General features: G+C 39.7%; 1 protein-coding gene across 5 annotated transcripts in view; it reads right to left on the reverse strand.

The window, feature by feature from the left end:
- Positions 1-25,732, reverse strand: part of per2 (period circadian clock 2) — a 38,225-nt gene extending 12,493 nt beyond the window's left edge. For 3 of the 5 annotated variants that reach the window (XM_085377808.1, XM_085377807.1, XM_085377804.1), the window contains exons 1-8: positions 25,566-25,732; positions 18,711-19,277; positions 2,979-3,071; positions 2,632-2,786; positions 2,020-2,141; positions 1,698-1,899; positions 705-756; positions 37-179 (exon numbers count right to left, since the gene is read on the reverse strand). In XM_085377808.1, coding sequence (XP_085233934.1) covers positions 37-179; positions 705-756; positions 1,698-1,899; positions 2,020-2,141; positions 2,632-2,786; positions 2,979-3,071; positions 18,711-19,159 — 1,216 coding nt within the window. In that variant the 5' untranslated portion in view covers positions 19,160-19,277; positions 25,566-25,732. Of the gene's footprint in view, positions 1-36; positions 180-704; positions 757-1,697; positions 1,900-2,019; positions 2,142-2,631; positions 2,787-2,978; positions 3,072-18,710; positions 19,278-22,390 lie in introns of all 5 variants that reach the window. The other 2 variants (XM_085377806.1, XM_085377805.1) reach the window with 2 other exon arrangements.

Here is a 25,732-nt window from a genome sequence, read left to right on the forward strand (position 1 = left end):
AATTAGGAGAAACATATTCATATTCAGTATTTTTACCATCATAGCCAGAGTGGACCCTCTCAGCCAGAAGGAGGCAGCAGAACTGGTCTTCAGTGTGCACTGTATCCTGGACCTTCATCAGGTAAGGCGTCATGCGGAATGGATAGTACTGCAGGTCACCCTCACACTCCTTACCACTGCTGGATATTAGGCAAAAGAGGTAAAGTGAGCCAAACAAAGATGAGACTGGGTACATGAGTCAAGTATGCACAAATACCCTCTAGTTTAATCGCTTTTGGATTTTAGAATCTGAACACATGGGGGCGCTCTGTGGTCATTTTCCACCCATCAGTAAATAGGAGTGAATGTTTGTGTGCACAACTTTAAATAGCTGTTCTGTTTAAGGTTTTAGATCTCTGATGTGACCCCATAAATCAGACCAATACTCAAAAATATAGTTAAATAAAAGAATTCTTTAAAATAAAAGATTTAAAGAATGCTATAGAAGTCTGTGGAACATCCTAACAAATGCTAAGTGTGTTGTTAATATGTAAATGGTCTTTAACGCTGGCCTGGAAAAAGCAGCTGTTTACAGGTTTTTATGCATATGATGTCACAAACTCATTGAAAAAGCATCTAGCCTGGATAGAAAGTATGAATATGAACTAAGAGCAGGTACGAGCAGCAGATGGCCCGACACTGCATTTGACCCAGCACCCACCCACCTGATACGACAGAAAAAGGACTTCTCCTGCATGCAGTCAGGCGGGGACGACTCTGAAATGGGAAGAGAAACGTTTTAATTCAAAAGCAACACGATCCAGCCAAATGGTGGTGAGAGTCTGGTCTCCTGTAGGTGTCCAATGGTTGATTAATTCCATCAATAAACATCCTTTGGAAGCCTAGCCCTGCACTTACTTTAAATGAATTTAAACATACATGGTACACCAGCCAAAATAATTCCAGGCCTAATTGGGAGAAAGAGTAAATGATTTATGGAGTATATTTAGTCTTATTGAGCACTTTGTGTTACAAGCACCATATTCCCCACACACAGGGCTCATCTGGGATTTAAATGCAGGACCTCTAAAAGGGTCTTTGTGCGTAAACAAGATTTAAGGCACCACACTGACTGGTGAAGCTGGCCATTATCCGTTACACAGAGTCTCTCTGGGAAAATTAAATGAAGGGTATTCATTATCCGATTTCAAACTGTGTCTTGGACATTTGCACGTTTTGTTCTTTTGTGGACTTTTAAAAGCTTCCCCATTTGGCAACCCATTATAATTTCCAGATTATGCTTTAACGACTGAGACAGCTCGATCTGTTCCATATAGCTGAGTGAAAAGGGGTAAACATCAGCGGTTTTAAATGGATAACTTGAATCCATTGAACATAAACTTAATAAAGTACCTCTAAGCCTCTTCATTATAGACTCTCAGATGTTTTTCTATTTCTGTGAAGTCTTTATATAGTTCTGGTACTTGTAATGGATGGTCTGACATCATCCTCTTATTACTTGTCTGAATTTAACTTAAACGCTCAAAAGCTAAGCCCTCTTGGATAAACCCATATTTGTACTTATTTGGCTTTTCTTTTGCTATACTGTAACTGTTCTTGAAACTATTGTATTGGAAATCTGTCCTTATATTAACGTTGAAATCCCTTCTGGTGGTCCATAAGAACAATTACTTCAGAGATCTCTGTCGTCACCATACCTGCTCCAGTGCACATGCTCCAGGAGGGCAGGCGATAAGGCGTCGTGAAGCTGTAAAAGACGCTGACATCCTGCGGTGTAAGAAACTCCACAAACTTGGTGTTTCTGAACACATCTCTCTTACAGTTGAGGATGGAGGCAGCCTGGTCAGAAATGTAGACTATCCTTCCAGTGATAAGAGACACGGCAACTGCAAACATATCCTGTTGAAGACATGAAATTGTGGTTTGAGGAAAAAAATAATAATTACAAGACTTTTTCTTTGCATCTTTGTTATTGTTTAAGAGCACAAATCAGTTTTAAAAGCTACTTCAAGATCTTACATTGTTTTTGAGAGTGTACTCAGAGGTGATGCTATCGATCTCCTCTATTGTGTATGAAGACACATCCAGGCCTGAAGGCTGACTGTCATTGGTCATCAGGAGCTGGTAATACTCCTCATTGGCTGAAAGAAGAAATATACACAGAACATTTTTGTCAGAATATGCTCAAAATATAAGCTCAGAGTAGATGAAAACTAGCAAAACTAACAAAATAGTATCAACATAAGACTATCAAGACAGAGCTGATGTAATAGTCTGTAATCCTAAATCTCAGTGCTATGCTGAAATGCGTCGCAAGTAAACATCTGCCCACCCATTAACATCTGCAAGCATTTCAGCAGGAATGAGGTGAGCATTTACAGATCATTACCTGGAAACTGCCTACATAAACATTCCCTCCTGCTCAAAGTTATGCCTTTATTTCTTTTTGGGTTTGGCTTTGAGCAAATTCTGTAAATTGCGCAGAGGACATTCTTGTGGCAGAAATAGGAGTCAAAAGCAAACATTTACACATGAATGTTAAGTGTTTCAATAAAAAAGTAGCTACTAAGAAGGAGGAACAGACCACAGAAACAAGAGGAACTCAGACTGACGCTTTTAGACAGTACACACCTTCCATCTGTTTCACACAGCGAAGTGCATACTTCAGGGTGTTCAGCGTGGTCGACTTGTTATTGTGTCTCTTGTCAGCAGGCAGGTGAAACTTCAGCTCTTTCAGAGTTTTAATCACCTCCTTCTGCGTCTTGGCTTTGGCAGACTCCTCGCTACTGCAAGTTGCACACATACACGCACAGCGGCGAGTCAGACAAGGAAAACAGTCCCTCAGAAAGCGATTAAATAACAGGCACAATAGCTGGTTGTGTTATTATGTAAGGTGTTCTTGTGGCCCAAAGAGTGAGAATGTCCCGTGAAGTGACAAGAAGCTTCTTCAGTTATACAGCAACAGGTGGTGGATTTACCTGCAGCCGCTGGTTGAAGGGTTGTCCTGCTCAGAGCTCAGCAGGCTGAAGGCGTTTGAACTGCTCGGTGGAGATGGACTATGGGAGTTCGAACTGTGTGGGAAAAGAGGACAGGGACAGTTTAGTTTAACACTGCAAATGAAAGTCGACATCATCTTTATTATTAGAGTGCTGGTGTATATGCTTTGCGTGCAAGGTAATAGATTAAAGTGATCTTTTTGTACTGTAAAGGTGGGCCAAACCAACTCATAATTAAATAACTAAACAACAGGAAACTAACTGTAAAAGAGGTGACTTTCTGTGCATATGTTTTATATTTTATATGCACTTCTTGTCAGGGCTCTGTGTGTGAGCAGGTGAAGATGTGGATCCAAGTGCAGGACTCGGAGACAAAAATGTAACTGAAAACCACAGCTTTATTGCTGGCATCAAACAAAACATAAAGTGACCACTGAGACCAAAAACACACACACTCAAAAAAATCTGTTGTTGGATGAACACAATTTAATCATGGCACCCTTTTTGCACACAATTTAACCAAGTACAATAAACCCTTTTCGATCATGTCAAACCAACACATTTAGCATTTGGTGGTTTAATGTAATCAGATTACGTTGGATCAACATACTATACTTACATTGATTTGAAGTGATTTATTTAAGTATGTAGAGTGAAATTTGTTTTAATTCATTCTACACAATTTAAAAAGTTTAGGAAAACAGAATTAAATCTTGTTGTTTCAACAACTACTTTGTTAATCAAGGCAATGATTTCACTCATTTCAACCAAATTATTTCAATTAGATTTGTTTACATTTGTTACACATTTAGAAACCCACTACTTTACAAAAAAAGTCACAATCAGATTATGATAACATTATCTTTATTAACTGGATTTAGTGGACAATATAAAAGCTTACCATTTTTGTACACCTGCAAGCATTATGCCACTACAAAAGGTAAAATGTTAGAATACTTATTTACATAGGTAATATGTTGGAACCAAAGCTTCCACAACTAAAAACAGATGCAAAATTTGCTCAATATATCGACTGCATTTTAAAAAATTAAACTAAAAGATAAAAATACATCTCCCACTTGGCAAGTTAAAACATGTGACAAAATCGAATTGTGTGAATTTGGAAAAATAAAATAAAATAATTAGAAATATTTTGGGGGCAATACAACAACAACAAAAAATTCCATAGGTGATGAAAATCTATATTTGTTTGGTGTATCTCATTGAAATAATTATTAGTTTGACCAATTTTTATATTTCTGTATTTATTTTTTTAATTTTGGTTGCAGTCCTCCACAGCTAGCAATATAGTTTTGCTGTGTTTTAAAACATGCTAGCAAGCAAAATGGAAACAATAATACAGTGAACTTAACAGGTGGCAGTGGTCTTAAACTTTACAGGACCTTGATACATAAACACAACATAGTACTTCTGTCAGTACTTCTGATCCATTTTGAGCCATCTATATAAGGACAAACAAAAATCATCTGCAGTGCTGTATAAAAGGTGAATTGCCCAACAGAGAGAATCCAAAAACTTAAAAAAAAAATGTTTTAAATGAAAGAAAAAAAATATAAACAACTCAAATATTAACATTATATATTGGAAATCACCATTGCACCAATGAACCATTCAAGACCTATCAGTCATTTTCAAGTGCTCTCACCCCATAAGCTTGTTTTTCAGAAACTGTACCTTTGAAGACAGCTTTTGTCCATCAAGATTTAAAAGTATCTTCTGGAGGACTTCAAAGGTGCATTTAAGTTCTGGTGGGTAGCTCAGGTTCAAACGGTATATGAGTCCAAACAACAGAGCACATGCTTGTGCAATGTTACCCAAATCAGTGTTAGCCTCCACACCCTCAATCACGACACCAACGTCCTCTGGGTCATCTTCAGGTTCAGCACCCTCCTTCGGGATGACGTACACCCCCATCACAGTTTGCTCCATGCAGCTTTTTGCCTCGCTGTCCGTATCCTACATGAAAAAGTATAAGACAACAAAGTAAAATTTAAGAGATTGTTTAAACAACTGTTTCTATGCTGTTCATAAAATCCAAGTAGTCAAAGTAATAAACAGAAAATTACACCACTAAAGTAGTTGTTAGTAATTACTCCAATACATAAATTATAAAATACACCTCTCATGTCAAAAGAGGTGGCATAATTGACCTCTCACCGGCCCCTCCCCCGAAAGGGCCATTGTCCAATTACACATTATAGCAACCGTTACTGTGTCTGACAAACATTAACCTCAAGCAAGATGGAGAAGCGGTGTGCCCACCGATACGCCGAGAGATTGTGTCTGGAGGAGTTGTGTTCTTTCCATTCACAAAGTCAAAAACAACGTGAATGGATTAAACAGTGTGTATGGCCCCACTCCCAGGTAAATGTACCGAACATTATGACGCATGTCTGCTCGCACATTCGGGTACCCATTGGTGCGCAGAGGAAACCATTTGTTTGTCGGACGTAGCAAGAGTAACTTAGGGGGACAGGACTCGAGAAAAGGCTAACTCAGCTGCTAAAATAAAACAGGTATAGAAGTGTTAGTACTAAACAGCTCAAAGTTCATAGACATTTCTATTTACAAATACTGATGACCATAACAATGAAAAAACAACAGGACTTGTTTTAATCCAAGTACAGATTCAAAAGCAATATAGTCTTGATGCATGTTAAATGCATTGTATGTTTGTGTATCAAGTTTAAGTAGGCATAAATTTCTTTCCTTCCAATACCAAATTCCAGAAATTCTTTATTGCAACGCTTAATACTGTTTGGTATTCAAGACATCCTTTCCCCAATACCAGGTGTCTTGTTGCTAATCTCAAAATTTTAATTTTAATGATTTGCATTTGAGGCAACGTCACAATTTGTATGAGAATGTTACAGACAACATGCTGTCACAATGGCTCACCAAGTACTCCTTTATTAACTTCTCATAGTCTTCGTTTAGGTGGATGCACAAAGACTTCAAGATGCATGCTCGTCTGGTATGGATGTTGTCATGCTGGAGAGGAGGAGGAGATAATATGAGCCAAAACCAGTCTGTTTTTCTTAAAGCTAGGGTAATCAGTTAACTTGCATAATTATTCTTTAGGTTAGAACCTGGCATGTACCACTTGTTAAGCCGAAACAAAATTGACAACTTCATCTCCAAATAAAAGTTATTTTTGCTGCCTATGACAAAGTCTACTCAATCCTAATACAAACCTTGGAGATGGCAAGCATGAGACCTCTTATTTTCTTTCCACGTGTCCCTCCTTTGGTCAGAAAGATTTCCATTAAGCGTGGCGCGTATTGGTCAAGCTCGGCAAAGAAAGTAGATAGCAGAGGCTTTGTGGTGATTCGCAGAAACTCCTTCTCAATCTGCAATAGAGAACAAATACATTGATTAAAAACGCAACTGTATATTTCACTCACTTCACATCTAAGCTGACTAAAGCTGCTTTTAGAAGACCATGCAGACATCAGTGCTGTCTGTGTAGGACATGAATCAGTCTGTGTCAGATACTGAATTTGAAATTTCCACTAAAGTCACAAGTAAGAGGCAAGTGGAACCAAGATCTAGGCCATTTGCTTTTTGAAGTTTGCAAAGACTGCTAAATTGCACCAGTGGTAGTTCACTCTTTGCAACACAGTATGCTGTTCTAAACAGATTTTTCAGGTTTATTTTTAGTATATTATTTGCAATTGGTGTTTGTTCTGGGAAAGATATTGCAGACTGAGCAATAATCCATTTCTAATGGGGGCCTTTCTTAAAATGACTGGTCCCAGTAACAAAGGCGCTTGTCGACTCAGAAATCGAGGGAAAACCAACAACACACCCGGCAGAACATTATGTTATTTACACGGGTGCACATAAGTGGTCCGCATGTGCGCATTCGCTGTCAAAATAAAAGACGCGCAACAGATAAGAAGTTGCAACGCACGTTTGCATCCATATAAAAGGCACTGTTTTTGTCCGCTAGAGTGGGATTTTCACGGCACATTCTGCACCACATCTGTGTGTTCATCATTTGTTTGAAGCCAGCTCACCTCCTGCAACCACTTTTGCGAGAATACGCGCTTCTTTTGTGGTTCGGACTCCTTCTGACATTTCTTTGGAGGTGGAGGAAAACCAAAGTAATTGCTTAAAGGAGCTTCTTCGACATATTTAAGAGTTCTAAACAAATATGTCCTCCTCCAGAAAATCTTATGTATGCAAACACGCGTTGCAACTTCTTATCTTGTGCGCGTTTTTTATTTTGACAGCAAATACGCACTTGCGGACCACTTATGTGCAGCCCCGGTTATATAGCTCGTCATGTTGCAGCCACAGAAATTCTTTTGTCCATGAAACCATAAAGCTGCACTTTCTTTTTGCCTTATAGTCTGATTTGTCATAACTTTTCCGTTTTGTGGTAAGCTTTTCTTTGGCTGTCACTTCTTCACCCTGACCTGTCTTATTTGGCTAAGCAGAACTACAATTAATATCCTGCTGCTTTTACACACGCACTCACATAACACTCAGCGATTGTCTGCGCGATCAACCTCTCACATGTTTAAGCTGCGGGAGATTTCACTTGTCATGTTTGCATAGTAAGCTAACGATTGATAAGACGATGTCAGAGGAATTGGTGCACAAATTATCATCACTCACAGATCAGTGCTGTCGCTCTCTATACACAGGTCGCGCGATTGCAAAGTGAAAGCAAAAAACAAGCGCAAATTCAAACGCGATTTCAATATGTCACATATTGACAGTGGCTCACCGATGCCAATGACATAATTACCCAGCTACATTTCCGAAAGAATGCAGAAGCATTGACATATATTTTTCCTTCTTATGACAGCCCGACGGGCAGGGCAGAGATAGATTTTGGTAGCCCGACTGGAAAAATCGCTAGCCCTGGGACGTCGGGCTAGCCATTTTGCGAGCCCTGTACAGTGTTTCAATAATTGTACCTACTACTCTCCCTGATGGAACAACGCTTGCACTGCCACATACAAGTCACTGAAAGAAAAAAAGAAAAGCAGTTTTAAGGATAGTTTTATTGGCACCTTTTTTTCACTTTGATTAAATCATAAAACTATCATAAAAAATATATGATGGTAAAAGGCTTACCATGTATTAAAGAGGAGGCACAAACAATCAGAAAAAGGGGTCAGCTTTCTTTGTGGTGTTACTATGGTAAAGAAAACAGAAAAAATTATTTTATAAAAATTCCACAGTGGATTTTTTTTTACTTTGTTGCAAATGTATAAAAAAAATACAAATACATATAAATACCTCTTGCAATAAAAAATTCACAGATAAATATCCAATCTGTTGCCAAATGTAATAGCAGTGTTTCACACTATGCAATAAAGATGCTGGTAGTTGCGGTATAGGTCCGACAGGCAATTTTCATAACTATCCGCCATTGCCTTTTCCTCTGACCTCGTGTTTATGCTCTTTTTCCCATGCACTAGCATCAAGTCAATTCGAAGGATGCAGCCCCTGAATTTGGACACAGCTAATATTTAGCAAATCGCGCATGCTAGTTTAACTTGCATTACTGTGAGAGGCCGAATGCTTAAAATAAAAGGAGAGAGAAAGAAAGAAAGAAAGAAAAAATGCAAATGATAATAAAAAAAGTGAACAAAGACCATGTCTTGCAATAACCGTCGTTTAAAACCAAAGTGAATGCTAACAGAGCTAGGTAGAAGTTCAATGAGACAACCATACTAGCTTTAGCTAACTTCATTTACTTTGAAAGTGAATTACAAACGTGTTAAATATTGAATTAAACATATCAATAACCGCTAAAAACACTATAAGACTAACTGCAAAAACGGGTAAAAAAAAAAAAAAAAGAAAAACAATGAAGTGGACATGCTAATAATAGTATAAATATACCCAGAGCGGATTATAAATCAGGTATTAGACGGTACCGATTGGCACCGTCTAATACCAGATTTTCACTGTATTTGCTCCACTCCCGCTGTCTAATGACAACTTACACATTTGGAATTAAAAACATTGTTAAACAATTAATGGACAAAACAACTTCGTTTGACTAAGATATTTTGAGTTATTTATTACTTACCTGTATTGTGGAAGATTCCGCAGAGGGAAATGGCAGTCCACTGAACACATAACTTCTCCGCGTTCCCGCCTCTTCACTTTTGGGAAGTTTGAGCATGCGCACTAGGCATCGGTTTTAGAGTTGTTGATTTAAAATAATTACATTTAATTGAACTGAAGAATGCAAATCTAGTTCATTAAACTTTTTGTTATTTTATGTTAAACCAACAACTGATAATGATTTAAAAACCTAAACTCAATATGTTCATGTTAAATAGACAAATGTCTATTGAATTAATCAAACAACTGCCTTAGTTGACTTTTTTGAGTGCAGGCATAAGCCAAGGGTACCACGCGACACTGAGCACAGGAAAACAGAGGAAAACACAGGGCTAATATACACAGGGTGGTAATCAGGCAATGGGCAACAGGAGGGAGACACAGCTGGGAGAAATTGGACTAACGAGACAATTTCGTTAACAGAACTGAACACACTCACATGAGACACAGACCTTCACAATAAAACAGGAAACAAGAAACCACTAAACAAAGACGCAGACAGAGAGGCAGACAGACACATGCAACTCAAACAATTCATGAAACAACAAATCCTTAAACACGGATAAACAGAAACATGAAACTAATAATCATCATCACCACAAGCACTACAAGAGAATAAGAAAACAATCCATAATGCACAAACACACCAAAACTTAACAACTCAAAATACTGGGTCAAACACTTCTAGAGTGATTACATCACCCAAAAGAATATTGGATATCTAATAATAAAATAATAAGTACTCTATACTCAAGTTACCTAACATAATGACATGTAACTCTTATAATAAAGGAACAAGTATACTCAAACTCACAACAGGGTTTTTATACTTGAGCTAAAGAAAGCTGCTGTTTTCTGCCTTTGTGAATGTGAATCAGTGATCGGTGTCCCAGCAGCAGCTTCAAAATAGCTGGGTTACAAAAGAAGCTCTCTTCAACTGTAAGTATAGTTAAGGTTGGTTTTCCCTCTGTGGTGACCTTACATAAATCTGCATTGGGAGTGCAGCAAAGGGGTTTGGGTCTTTACATTTCTATATGTATTTTAGTCATTGTTCATGTGGTATCCAACTTTGAACTTAAAATATTTTACTCCTGTAGTATATTAGATCAATCTGTCTCATATGGTTAGGCCAGTTTGTTAAATGCTATTTCTGATTAGAGTTCTGTTTTGTTGACCTTTTAATGTCCCCATTTATTTCTTAAAGAGTCTGTTTGAATTATTATGTATTTTTTTGTATTATTTGTGTCTGATTTTTTACTCATGGTTTCCTTGGTGATGAATTTTCTGTTAGCTCTTGAGTTTCTATTGTGACTTTGTTATTCCTGCCTCAGCATGAGTTCATGTGTTTAGTAGTTATCCTTTGGGTTCATTCCCGTTTTGCTCTGATAGTTGGTCATTTCCTGTGCCCACTTTTATTTTTACTTCCCACCTTATCTCATTGGCTTGATTTCATTCAGCTGTGTCTTGTTGCCCTCCTGTTTCCACTTCCCCGATTACCTCGTTATGCATAAATAGTCATGCCTTCCTCTCAGTCTCTGGCTCAACATCTGTTATGCTTCTCAGTGTGCGGTCCTGTGCACAATTCTGTGATTACTCTGGATAAAACGGTGTGCTTTTTTTTCCTCGGTCCGTCTTCTGTATCTTGTGTTAGAGCCCTAATTCTGCACAACCTGATGTCGACTGATGCATCTATACTGTACATGTATGACCCAAGGTGTTAACCTACAAGCTTAACACTACACTAATACAATAAAATCAACAGCGCTCGAGGACACTGACTAACTATCACGCAGCTTACTGTATATAACAAGCTTACCTGGCCAAGAATAGAAATAACCTTTACAAATAGCCTCTCCAAGCACAGGTGAGTCTCTAATTCTGCTAAATGGTAAATGGCCTGTATTTATATAGCGCTTTACTAGTCCCTAAGGACCCCAAAGCGCTTTACATATCCAGTCATCCACCCACACATTCACACACTGGTGATGGCAAGCTACATTGTAGCCACAGCCGCCCTGGGGCGCACTGACAGAGGCGAGGCTGCCGGACACTGGCGCCACCGGGCCCTCTGACCACCACCAGTAGGCAACGGGTGAAGTGTCTTGCCCAAGGACACAACGACCGAGACTGTCCGAGCCGGGGCTCGAACCGGCAACCTTCCGATTACAAGGCGAACTCCCAACTCTTGAGCCACGACTGGTTTTAGATTGGACAGCTTGAGCATGTATTAGTGTGTGAGACTTAGAAAGTGTTTTTGAAAGCAGGCTAGATTGCAAAGGAGCACTTACTAAGTCTGTGTGCCACTCTCTGAGCACCGCAGTACATAGTTCATTTTAGTTTCCACATAGATGTTGGCAGTAATTAGAACCTGAGCTGTGTCGCAATTTTATTATTATTCTGAGTTCGCTTCAAATCGTGCTCCATGAAGGACTCAAAGGTATCAAATATTTTCAATGAAAAAAGCTGTCTCTTAATTGGGCTAGGTAATATTGCAATTTCAGTCAGTGCTCAAATTTCCATGCCAATGTAAAAAAGTGAAGCTAATTTTGTGGAAAAAGTACTCAAGTACAAGTATCTCAAAGGTGTAATTAGTTATTTTCCAGTGACACAATATTTGAAATAGACAGCATTGGTGTAAATAATTTACCTAATAACATTTTATTCTTTAGACCCTTGGTGGGTTTTTTGTTTTTGTTTTTTTACTACGACATGCACCTATTACACTTTGATGCTGCATATATATGCATTTTTTAAACCCTCTTTTTCTGAATGACCTACATATATATATGTGTGTCAGCTGGTATTGGTCTGTCACAGATTAACTGGTATCACACCACAGTGCAGGCAGCAAGTAATCAGTCAATCCTACTATATTTGTATAGTACCTCCAAAGCAGGTAAGTGCAGTTCAAAGTACTTCACAGAAGACTGACGTGGAAATTAAGGCAGGACCAGGAGTAATAAAACCTCACAAATATGATGCAATAATAAATTTAAGAGTAAGCTACCAAAAAGTTCATCTCACCATCATTTTCCCATTTGACTATAACTCTATTAGTATATTATATGCATTAATACATACAAACACAGTATTGTTAATGTTAGGGAATGAAAAAGGAAAATATATAATGTAAATATTTAGTATTTCACCACACTAGTATCTTCAAAAGCAACAATATGTTTCTGTGCAATTTGCAGGCACCAGGACACCAAGCTGTACCAAAGAAAAGGATATCAAAAGGCAGCAAAAAATAAAATAAATGTACTCATTGATACTTTTTTGACCAATTTGATTTAAAGATAAGAGCACCTGTTCTGTTGCAACACTACAAAGTCAGAACATAAACAAAGCAGCCAGTCCACTGCACGTATTAGCCAATAAGCTTGTCTAAAGACTATTAACAGCTGTCTGAGAAACTAACTCACCTGAGCTACAACTCAGCAAGCTACTATGAATAACCTCCTTACCTGACTAAGAATAGAAAACATCTTTACGAACAGCCTCTCCAAACACAAATAGGAGTCTAATCCGGTCAAATATAGCCTTCAGTACTCAGAAATACAACAGCTGGTTTTAGACTGTACAGACTGACCATGTATTTGCGTTGAGCAGCCTAATTCACATTGTGGTAGTAAGTCTGTAGGTCGTTTAAACTAGTTACAATAAGAGCGTGCTCAAAGAGGCTAGTCTGCAGCAGGGACACAAGGTGACAATCAGGGCAATGCCATCCTGTTTAATTAGGAACTGCACAATGACTCTGTGGTTTTCTTATGTTTCACAGACATGAATAAGGCCAGCGTAAGTGGGCCTAAAAGCAGGTTTTAAAATGAACAGTTCTTTACGTGAATGAATATAAGTGGAAAACAACCCCAGTTTGGGCTTTCTGGGCCAAACTGAGCCAATCCTGTTTAAGGTTCAGAGTATTAATGGAAAAAGAAGTCACATTTCTGCAGCAGGTGTTAAAACAGATTTATCTGCATGTTTGTTTAAAATGTAACATAATGGTCCAAAACCACAGAACTGTATTTTCTACTATGTGCATACTGGCAAAAGTTAATTCAGATGAAATGTCAATTTTTAATCATTTCACCCTTTTATTACCAAAGAAAAGGATATCAAAAGGCAGCAAAAAAGTAGTTGCTGAATAACTAACAGCCAAACTATTGTCAAAAATGACTAATTTAAATCTGGCCACCGTTAAATTAATTATTTTAACAGGTCAAAGTCACAAACATAATCAAGTTTAGTGATTACAGATTAGGCAGCTGCAAAGAAGCAACTCACATGTTCTACTAGGTAAACTAACTGCTTGACAACTCAGTCCTGTGGCTTGGAGGAGATCAAAATAATGGCTTCAGTTACCGATCGGAAAGGGCAGCAAGGTAAAGTGATGAAAATATTACAAGTGTGGTGTCCACTTTAATGGATGATCATTTTTCTTTAGGTGGGTCTTTGCTGGGATGCAATGGTAAACACCATGTACTCTTAGTAACAGGTTGTAGTGGGTGGTGTTACCTCATACAGACTTATTTAAAACGACTACTTTCTGTACAGGCTTTGTTCTCCCTACCTTTTATGAGGTTTTCTTCCAGGTGTTCTGACCTCCTCCCACAGGCTAAACATTTTAGGCTAATTTGTGATTGTAAATTGGCTGTAGGTGTGAAAGTGAGCATGTGTGATTGTCTGGATCTCTGTGTTAGACCAGGGGAGTACCATGTCTCATCTCACTCAAAGTGATCTGGGACAGGCTCCAGATGAACACACAGTGAGAGGGAGAGACAGAGCAAACAGTATCCTGGCAAAGGCAGAGAGGAAGAAAGGGACAGAGAGCGAGAGAGGAGAAAGCAACCCAGAGGAAGCAGAGATCGTAACTTGGAGTATGGATCATTAAATTCCACAATTAACTTAAACTTCAACATGTTTATTATTAATTAGTTTTTGGGAGTGATTTAATGCCCACTGCCCATGGGTACAAAGAGACTGATATTAGTTTTCCTACAAACACTGGGGCATATTGGCATTTGTGTGCTAGTTTAGCTCACTGGGTAGAGCAGATGACCTATATTCTGTAAGGCTAACGCAGAGACCTTGGGTTGAATCTGCTATTTGCGGTGTCTTTTCTGGCTCTTTCTTCCAGCTTTTCTGTCCTTTCTCCACAGTCATATCTCAAAGAAGGCTAAAAAGTTCAAGATAAATATGTATAAACTGTCAAATATCAGTGGTGCACTGCACTGTATCCGCTATGCGATACTGACTCACCTGAACTATAACTCGGCAAGCTGCTATGAATAACCTCATCACTTGGCTAAGAATAGAAAACATATTATTTACAAAGAGTCTGTCCAAACACGATTAGAGCCCAATTCTGTCAAACATTGCCTTCGGAAATGCAACAGCTGGTTTTAGACTGTACAGAGTGACCATGCGTTAGTGTCGACACGCTGATTCACAATGTGGCTCTAACTCTGAGTTATTTCAATTAGTTAAAAAAAAAAAGAGGCTCAAAGAGACTTTAATTTTTACACTGTGCACCAGAGACAGGAGGTGATGATCAGGGTGAGGCGGTCTTGTTTAAACTGCAGAGCGACAAGTTTTTATGCGCATTTGAGAGACATAAATAACCCAGGGAAGCCATAACACAGGTAAGTTTACACTGCAGTGCGCTTAAAAACAGTGGCTCATTCTCTACGACGACTATAAAGCTATATGAACTATATGAATAGTGAGAAAAGACAACAAGAAATGTGACTTAAAATTTTGATTTTCTTTTTTAGGGAGTTGATTAAAATAGCAGTGTACGAGTGATATCCAGTTCTGGCACTACATGGTAATTATTTCTACAGAGGAGTATGCAGACGTGACGCACGTACTCCTACACAGAGAGTGATTGTAGGGATGCAATTTTCTATTCAAAGCCTTTTGTCAAACAGTTATTCATTCACTGATAGCTGTGCAGATTCTTTATATAGTTAAACTATTTACTCCAAAGAAATATATTTTAGACCCATTTCTGACTGACTTCCTCTTTGGAGTACTGATGGAAAGTAAATATCTTTACAAATGGAGATTTTTAACCTTTTTATGTCTAAAATCCTGCATACATACATGGAAACACCTGTCCACACTAAGCGATAAATACTTATAAAATATATCTTTTATATCTTTCATATTGGTGCATTTTGATACATGTCCTACACATTTGATGCACTGTGATCCAGAGTTGTTAAAGACTAAAACGTGAACCTGTTTCTTACTTTGGACTTTCCCTTCCTTCAAATCTGCGTGCTGGCTTATCTCTGTATGTCTGGTAGATATAAATCTCGACAGAAATGTTAAAAGCTGAAGAACTGGTGGCAGTCACCCACGCTCGCTAAAATGTGGGGCTGTTAACTGAGTTATATCAGCCGACAAAGATTTACTTTTTCTCAGAAGACATTTTGACTTGTCGCAGGAGAAAAAGGACAGGTGACATAACAGTGGCTCTTCTGGATTTGGCTGTACGAATAATTTCACACCTATGCTTTTAAAGGTCAAATGTCTGCTCCTACTTTAACACATATAACACTATTACTTGAAGTACATTCCCCTCCTTGCTTCACTCTCGAGCATCACAGGTGGATAAAGTGGGATATTAAAGGGGAAAATTGAAGGATACTCCTGCAGGTCTCACAACATGAAACTGTCTAACAGACCAGTGATGGACCTGAGCCTGGAGCTACAGGCTCAGAGAGAGTATAGTGTGTATTTATTCATTAACTGCTTTTACTTTTGTCCCCTTTTCATTAATTTTTTGCTTCAGTGTATTAGAAGCATGATTTGACTTGAGTTCTTACTCTTTACACAAAATATGGGGTGAAATACCAGCCACTTAAGTAGGTGCACATGATAACCTGCCTGTTCGTGCAAATATCTAATCAGCCAATCACCAGTTCAAAGCTTTAGACATGCAGACATGGTCAAGATAATCTGCAGAGGTTCAAAGCAAACATCACAAAGTGGAAAAAAGGTGTTGTAAGTGACTTTAAATGTGGCATGATTGTTAGTTAGGCTGGTCTGAGTATTACAGAAACTGCTGATCAGCTGGGATTTTTCCACACAATCATCTCTAGAGTTTACAGATAATGGTCAAAAAAGAGAAAATAATCAGTGAGCAGCAGATCTCTGAGTGAAAATTGTTGGTTGATGTCAGAGGACGGCTTCAGCAGATAGGAAGGCAACTATAACTCAAATAAGCACTCATTACCAAGGTATGAAGGCGAATGAATGCACAACACGCTGAACTTTGAAGCAGATTGGTTACAGCAGCAGGTTGCACTCCTGTCAGCTAAGAATGAGAAACTGAGACTCAAATTTGCACGAGGTCACCAAAATTGAACAGAAGGAAAACGACTCCCAGTCTGACAAGTCTCCATTTCTGCTGAGACATTCAGATGATTGGGCCATAATTTGGAGTAAACAAGTGAAACATGAAAGCATGGATCCATCCTGCCTTGTATCAGCGAATCAGGCTGCTGACGGTAAATTGTGGGGAATATTTCCTTGGTACACTTTTGGCTGCTTAGCATCAACTGAGTATCATTTAAATACCACAGCCAACCTGAATACACAAAGCTGAAATCATCTCACACTGGTTTCTTGAACGTAACAATAAGTTCACTGTACTCAAACGACGTCCACAATCACCAGATCTTAGTGCGATAGAGCACCTTTGGTAAGTTGGTATCCATATCATGGATGTGAGGCTGACAACTCTGCAGCAAATGTGTGATGCCGCCGTGTCACTAAGGACCAAAATGTCCAACCCCCTTTTGTCACTTAAATTTTGCTATTTAAATGAGGAAGGTGAATGAGAAAGAGCAACAGATGCAGGTAGCAAGGTACTAAACACAGAGAAAGACGGAGTATTTTTTAGATGCTGAGGGAAAAAAATAGCAAAAAAACTGGTACAAAAGGTTAAAAGTTCAAATAAAGAGAGCGGCGTGAGTAAGAAGAGGGAGGAAAAAAAAGTAATAGCATTTTTTGAGGGAGGGAGCTATTGCGTGCGAGGCGCATATGGACAGGAAGAGGAGCGGTTTTTAAACAAATAAAAAAAAAAAAACTCCATAGTGAAAAGATCAAGTGAGGTAAGCCAGTCAAGGCTGAAAGTGAGGCAGTATAACGTCAATGCCTTCCACTTGGCCGGTGCCACCCAGTAAACAAAGACAAACATTTTGTTGCCATAGAAATGTCAAGGAGCTGGCGAGCATGACACAACCCATCTGCTATTTTTTCCACTGCTGTAGTCATGCCTTGGGCAGGCTGCACTGCGTCTGAACATTTTTTAAATCATGATGAAGTCACGTCTGCACGTTTGTGGAGAGGCAGGGGATTTTAAATTTTTTTCGTACTTTAGTCATTTAAAGTTTTCTTTGAGAAATGCCGTAACCAACAACTCTTCAGATACTAAGGCTGTGATGTGACTGAACATTAAGTTAAACTTTAAGGTGTGCCGTGGACAGTAAGCAAACATTAACTCTCACTCAGAGTGAGAAAAGTGAACATTAGAACACATCTGTAAACATAAATCCAGAAAAACACACAGCATGCTACCCTTTAAATTCTCGTGAGGATCATCTTTAAACATAAAGCTGAAACCACCTCACAATTCATGAAAATAGCCTTTATAATTAAACACTAACCACACAGCATCACAGTACAAGTGTTTGCATTTCAACCTGTTTACTCCAGAACGAACAGAAGCGTGGAGCACATGGACGTATCTTGCCAAAACATGTTTTTTGTGTGTCCTACATAGAAATCAGCTCATGTTTATCAAGTTGGATTCTTTTATAAAAAGTGCAAAAAACAGACACCAACTGCTCCTAGTATGACTCACTTCTATGCAATGTGAGCTGGCAATGAGATCTAGTTTAGGGAGTGAGAACATGTTTGCGGTGACACTAAATAATGTCAAATTAATCCTCATTTGGCAAAAGTCCCAACGTAACATTTTATGACAAACAGGATGTGTACAATTACATTTCAATTGGGCTTCTGGGGCGAAGAGCACGACAGCCATCACTGAAGCCTTGGTTCACTCACTCATCTACATGCATTAGCCAATGGGGGCGGATGCATCAGCCGCTGCTAACTGCATTTATTATGACTGTGACATGTTGATGGTCAATTTTTATGCCGATTGTTGTCACTCATTAGCAAAGGGCAAACGTAACTACGTAAGAGGAAAAAGGAAAAAGGAAAGAGCATAAATAACCCAGCACAGTTTTTCCCATGAGGAAAGCTGGTGTTATCTTCGGATTGGCATTTTTGGCATTTTCTTTTTTATCTAATGGGGTCTTGAAAAAACATTTATCAGCTGCTACGGTAATTTGTAAGCACAGACACAGACTGCTGTGATCATTCTTTTTGTTGAACTACCTGCAGATTCCCGAGATAGCAACCTCGGGTCTTGACCCCATTTATTATCTCCTACTGCTGGCTTGTCAGACCAGCCAAAGACTTGTCAAAGACGCAGTACTTTGGTTGATTGTCTGTATGTGCTACTATGCAAAGACGAAGCGCAACCCTCATAATGGTTTTATCATTCCCACAACCACCACTGACCTCTTATTGCTCTCAGAGGATTCAAGCAGTGCCGAGTCCTTGCTGTTGCCGGTGGAGCTTCCCATCGACTCGTGGCCGTTGCTGTCGTTTCCATGACTTTCATTGCCGTGGCTTTCATTGCCGTGTGATTCGGTCCCACTCCCGCTCGATCCGCTACTCTTCATCTCCACATCCTCCTCGGGTAGTGACTGAGAGCGAGCGTTCTTGCGATGGTTGTCTGGTGAAGCGGGAGGGTCCTGATCGCTGCTGTCGCTGCCCTCAGAAGGGAGGCCCAGGTCAGGCCTACCTTGGCTGAAGGCACCCATACGGTGCAGCTGTGCCATGGAGCTGCACCCTGAGTCCCCCCTTGGGATAGAATTGCATGAAGTGGACGCTCTGCAACTCGAGGCTCCATCCTGATCTTCCAAACCTGGGAAGCAGTAGGGCTTGGAGTCTGAATCTTCTGACATCAGGAGATCTACACAGGCCTTGTTCCAGGTTAGTTTACTAGATGATAAAAAAAAAAACCCAATCACCCCATTTTTACAAGGGTAATAGCCGAGGGAAATAAAGAAGAAGTGGACTGATCTGCGGAGAGAAAGAGAGTACACATGTTAGTAATGAAGTAAAACTTGTCCATTCCACATTTTATGACTGCATTATATGTAAATAAATGGGTAATATATGATGGAATGAAGTGATAGTGGAAAAAAAAACCCTGAGTCAACTAAGTTTTGATGTGCTATTATATTATTGTTAATGCCAACAGAAATTGAATTCAATAGATGCCTGGGTGAAGCAAGGTCAGTCAAACACATGCTTGCGAGATTGGTCAGGATTACTCCAAACCATACGCAATTTGCATTTAATTAGTCAAAACATAAAGAACCCACCAGCATTTCATTTGCAGACAACAACAACATATTTTTAGAAAGTCTTTGAGACACAAATCAATGCTGCGCCCATCATTCAAAAAGCTGTCTCGTCGTTGTCTGGTATGAAATCAGAGCACATTGTGCTCTTTGACCCCTGACCTGTGAAGAGCCCTGCAGATTCTTCTCTGATGTACTGTAAAAATGGCTCTGTGGTACAGACAGCGTGGCCTTTAAGAACAGCAGGCCTGTCCCATGTGAGCCCACCAACCCTTTCAAAGGATCTTTCACTCTGGGACACATGAAACACCAGACAAGCTGAATGCCATCATACACTGCAGGCCAACAGTGAAGGGGCTTTGGCCTGTTTTCTGTGGTTTTTTGACAAACTGTGCAAAATCTGTGCTCTTTTAAATAATGATGCAGTACAAAAGCCAGATTCCCAAATACTGGTGGTTGGAATTACTTCTGGTTACAGTAAGTGACGCAGAGCTCGGTGAGAACATCAACAGTGTCGTGTTTGGAGTAAACAAGAAAAAGGCCATGGTGATGGCTATGATCAGAAGAAGCGGCTAAAAGTTTTTTCCCTCAACAGGCCGTTTCTGGAAATTGATTTATCAGCAGCGAAACTCTTTCTAAAGGGCAGCACTTTGAATCACAGCTAAAGACTGGAAATTTACAAGAGAATTTGCACAGTCAAATCAGTCAGGTGAGAACCTTTGTGAGAGTCACGTGTATGACATGTGCAAGACCAAATGGTATAAAAGGCAGATTAAAAAGGCAGTATGTGCTGCTTCACTCTGTAATGATACAGAATTAAACTAATTACGCACAGTGATGCAGTGTAACCCATGGTTTGTATGATTGCTTTGGTGTGCAAGAACTTTTCACTAAACTAAGTTCAAATATTGTTTTTTTTTTCCTTTTAGTCAAAGAAAGATGAATGTTCCCAAAACATATATTCAAACTTGAGATTTACAGTCATTCAAATAAAATCTTATCAGTCACTCAGTTCTGTTTCTGGGCAGCATGTTGAAGTTAAAGCCACACTGTGCCCGTGTTTAACCTCTAGTCTTGGATGCCTTCCAGGAATAATCTCCCTCGTCACTAGAATGCCTTTCCCCAGCCGTGCAATGGAAAATGTCTATATTCTCCTCAGCCTGAAGACACACGGCAGCTCTATGCCCTCCTTAAGTCACTAAGCCCGGAAGCAGAAGTGGATTTAGCCTCACAGAGTTAGCTTTTCAACGTCAAGCCCATAGAAGTGCAACGACTTTTACGTAGGCAGGTGTTTGGATGTCACTAATGTTTGTTGTCTATTGATCTGGTAATGACCTGTTTGAAAGGTGTGTGTGTGTACAGTATGTGACAAAAAAGTTGCTGGCTTGACAAAAATGTGTTTTTCATGTTGTTTCTGATGGGTTTTTAAAACTGCAGATTTGTCCTACTTTCTACTCACGTTGCACCTGATCGATAAGTTCGACCATCATCTGTTTGTCTTTTACTTAAAATAGAACACAGGTCAAATTAGACAGAATGACTGACAAGAATTGAGCAAGCGCAGAGGGATTTGATACTTTTCTTAAAGCACGATACAACTAAAAACACAAGGACCACACAAGCAGCGCGACTCAGTTTCTCAAATTCACACAAAAATATTATTAAAGATACAAAAAAAAGAAAAGAAAACAGAAAAATTTGGCTCATTGAGCAGTTTAGAGTTCAAGGCGAAGGTTGCAACACTGACCTCTTGACTTTGCATTAAAAACGTTATCACTTACTAAACTTTTATTGCATGTGTGCACGTGATTGTCTGCAAATCGGGCTGGCCCATCGATTGCGCAACATCACACAGTCATCCTTACTTTGTCAAGGGTACTGAGGTATTTGCATTAATAATGAGCAGCTCTGTTGGCCTTTTCAAATGGCAGAAAGCAGTTGGCAGTCAGCAGCCTGCATATCCCTGACATGCTGTGAAGTAGGCATATTCTCTCTGTGAACTGGGTCAACGTACAGCCAAATAATAGGGACAATTAAGGGACAAGTGAGCAACTTGTGTTGTAGTTTTTAGACTGCTTGGCAAGCTTAACTGGAGCAGTGAGTTTGGCAATGACTTGTCATCGCTGCAAAGTGAGATGAGCTTTGTGGCTTTTTTTCAGTCTTTCCTTTCACACAAAAAGTCCATCATGATGCACAGCGGACATTATAAATGAAAGAGTTTGTTAAACCCAACATAGTGTACATACTGAACATTCTTCACTGACCGCTGACCAGTTCGTTTTAGTTAAATGGATGGGGTTTTTTGCAGGCGCTGCTGCAGAAGCAAAAAATGCAAAAGCAAGTCTGGTCCAAAGTTGAAGAGCTGACTGGCAATGTTTCTAACAGTCACAAAGTCCAGGAGTTCGCACTGGTTGCCAACTACCTACCAAACATTGACCTCTATCGCTCATTATCATGCCAGTTGGCTCAATACCAGCAGACAGTCGGTTGAGAAAGATACTAAGAGAGACAGTTACCAAACACGAGCAGGATCAGATACTTAGAAAAGCTAAGAGAGAGAAAGTTCATCCATCCTCAAAGTAGGCTACATAGTACATGATGGTCCAGCAATGACAATCCAAGCTACTCTGGCAACACTGAGAAGTTTATGTAATTTATTGCTCTACACTACACTATTTTGTTTATGGAAGCTGAGGACTTACTCAAAATAGATCCCCCTCTCTAATTTTTATTTGCGTAAAAGATAATTAACAAGAAAGAGTCAATAAACCCATGCAATAAAAGTCATTAACGGTGGTTCATTTTCAGCATTTACTCTTGGCCTACCACCTGTTAATCGTTTCTCAAAAAAGCCCATGGATGTCCGTTTCTTCTCTGTAGTCAAGGTTACCCGAGGCCACTTCAGCATCTTTGATTGTTCCTTTTTTCCTGTCATTAACTGGGTCTTTTCCATCCAGTTGAGCTGCCAAGGAAGCAGAGGAGAGAACGAAATGGATTTCCTGTTGCCCATTAAGAAACTAATCATCATTTTTAACTGGGTAAGCTCGCAGGGACCTTGACTCATACTCGTCCCTCACGTGACATTTGTGCAGGGTTATCTTTTGGTTATCTTTCACCAGCTTTGCATAATCAATACACACAGGCAGTGACACTATTAAGCTTGAGTTACAATGCAGTTCTTGTCAAAGGAAGCGGTCAGGAAGCCTTTATATCCTCCACTGAGGTAAGCAGACGAGGTAACAGGTGACAAACAAGGTAAGATCAGAAACATAACCCAATTACAGCCTCTGTATTAGCAAATCTTCGCCAACACTTTCAATCCATTTAATGCAATCAGATTCTTCCGGGAACACGATGCTCACTTGGCCTTTCTGAATCTTCAAGGACAAAATGTCCCATTTAGAGCTTAAAACATTAAAACTAAGGTTGTAATTAAGGTGGCAAATTAAGATTTGATTACATGTGTTCAGCCCCCTGAATCTATTCATCGCTCTAGTCGTCACCGCAGTTTTCCTAGACGGCTGGAAAAACAGACTGTCTGCAACATATTTCCAGATAACCTTGGTCCTTCTTAGAGTTTTTTTCTGTTTTGTTGCTGGTCTTATTCAGAGTTACCAGAAATATTAAAACCTCCTGCTGCTGACTTAAAAAAAACCCCAACAGACTCATTGTTTAAAAAGTCAAAACTCTTCCAACCTGAGATCCTAACAATAAGACTTAATAAGATCCACTATGTTAGGTACAAATGTCACCGTACTGGTAATACACTGTGAGTACCAGCTGACTTCCAGATGTTTTAACTGCTACCTATACAGGAACCTGAGATTATATCATAATAACTCTCACCAAAAAAAACAAACCATATTACCCATTCCTTACTGCATATTGCATGCTAGACTTGAAATTGAATATGAAAAAGTCCATAAGATCAAAAATGCTCTAGCTTTACAAACAGCTCCATATCAAGCTGTAATTTTATTTCATAACATTCATTGATACTCTGTGCCATCTGCTCACTACGTTCCCCTTCGTGTGATTTTTATGTAATTCATCTTTTCTAGGGGAAATAACCAGCACCAGATTACACAACTGTGCCAAATGAAAGACGTTCTAAGGATTCATTCATAATTAATCTTTACACACCACAACTGCATAATTAATATGTTTATTACACTTTAATTGGACTCAAAACAACTCGTATAACTGCACAGAAGTAGATGCAGATTTATGTGCATCGTGCAGAAGGAGTCCATTACATTTCCATTATTATCACACAGGCAGTGTTTCTCAAAGTGTTTCTGGCACTCTGCCCCCCTCATGATGTCTGAGAACCTCAGATTCATGGGGTTGCCCTTGAAACAATGATGCAATAATGACTTTAGAAGCTTAATATAAAAAATAAACACCACTTCAAGATATTTGTCCAATGATTTGTTTTTGTAGGCAAAGTTCTTACACCATCATTTGTGTTACCACAAAATTTAACTGCATGTTTAAATTAGCAGATGGAGGCTGAAAAGCCTAATTTATAAACTACCTATAAGTACTAAAAGAGAGGCTAAAGGATTTAGTCTCAAGGAGTCTGAAGTCTTATGGATTTAATGTGGGGGTTTCCACCAGTGTGTGAATGGTGTGTCTTGCACACTTTAATATGATGGTATGTTTTTACTTTAGCGTCTCAGTTCTTACATGCATGCAAAAAAGTGCAAAACAATGACTTGTATGCACCATGACTCCACTCACGTGCAGACATGACTGCAGTCGCTCTTTGGGATTATTTCATAATTCCCTGACCTACATCTGTCCTTGATGACAGCTCAAAAACTTGCGGTAAATAAGACTCGTAGTGCGCGCGCGCACACCTGCAGAGACCACCTAAGACTTTCTTTGCTGTAGACCACCAGAGTCCAAGCAGAAAATTCCAACTATTTTCAGCACGACTGCATCAAAACTGCTGCACGTTTGCTTTGGCACCTTTCCCTTAGACTGTCCTACAGCACTGTGTGCTTTAAGATGTTTTTAACTATTTATCATAACAATAAACTCCGAGTGACATATGGTTAAAAAAAAGAGAAAGAAATCTGCAAATTCATCTCCTGCTCCACTGCGATTGTGGGCAGGGAGTGCTGTGCCAAGGCAACCGTTCTTATTGCAACAGTAAAACAAAAATGCATAAATGAGATCTCCACTGAGCCCTATTTGCGTCACTCATCTTTCTCCTCCCTCCTCAGTCACAAAGGGCAAGGTGAATACACCCAAATTAAGCCTTCCACGCAGACACTTCTTCCATTAATTATGATCCACATTTGCATGCCGCATTTTGACTTGTCTTTATCCTCTTTTAGCAAAATTAAAAATCAGCATTTACTTTGTTTTCTCTCCAGTCTCCCTTGTAAGGACTTCTGTTGCTGCTGCTGCTGTTGAAGATGAATGAATGCTTTCATATAAGGATTGTCTCACTGTAGCGAATACCAGCAGCCTGACTCTGCCTATTCAGAAAAGCGTGGCGCACAGCCCAGAGGTTTTCTAATAGGAACTGCGTGTGAACTTCTGCCATGTGCTGCTGCAGTAGCCTCTTTATGTAAGTCGTCAGGAGTTTTCATGTGTCAGTGACACTACAAACAGTGCGCCATATGCGACTCTGCCATCGCTGCCCTATGCATCTCCGCCGCTGTGAAATACCTGCCAGATTAAACCCTTATGTTAAAGGTCCTCTGAGCGCAGGCCACCACCGGTATTTCACCTTAAAGTGCGGCGAGTTTCGTTCCGCTCCCGCTGTTACATAGGCACAGCTGGTGTCCCGTTGGAGTCTCCTGACCCCCACGGCAACACACAGTTATGCAACTTTTCACCTCCAGACCACCACAGCAGAGCCTTTTTACACATTCAGAGCACAGCTGGATAAAAGTGGAGTCGGCTTCACCCCTACACGTTCTACAACCCGGAGAAGCGCTGCAGCGTCTTACGCACCAAAGAAAGATAGAAAAGAGAAACTCCCACCAACCTGACAGAAGGCTGATCGTCTTTAGCTCCGGGTGTCTCCGGGAAATAAAGGCTGGCCTCTGGTGTAGTTCTGCGGTTGGATCCGTGCTGCGATGATTAGCGGGTCCCGACAGCCCTGCGTTCGTCTCTCAGCGATGCCCTCTACCCCGTCCTGATTCCCACTCACAC

This window comes from Diplotaxodon limnothrissa, linkage group LG18, assembly GCF_057381915.1.
Source record: "Diplotaxodon limnothrissa isolate DT_005_m linkage group LG18, D_limnothrissa_male_GT1.1, whole genome shotgun sequence".
NCBI classification, from domain to species: domain Eukaryota; kingdom Metazoa; phylum Chordata; class Actinopteri; order Cichliformes; family Cichlidae; genus Diplotaxodon; species Diplotaxodon limnothrissa.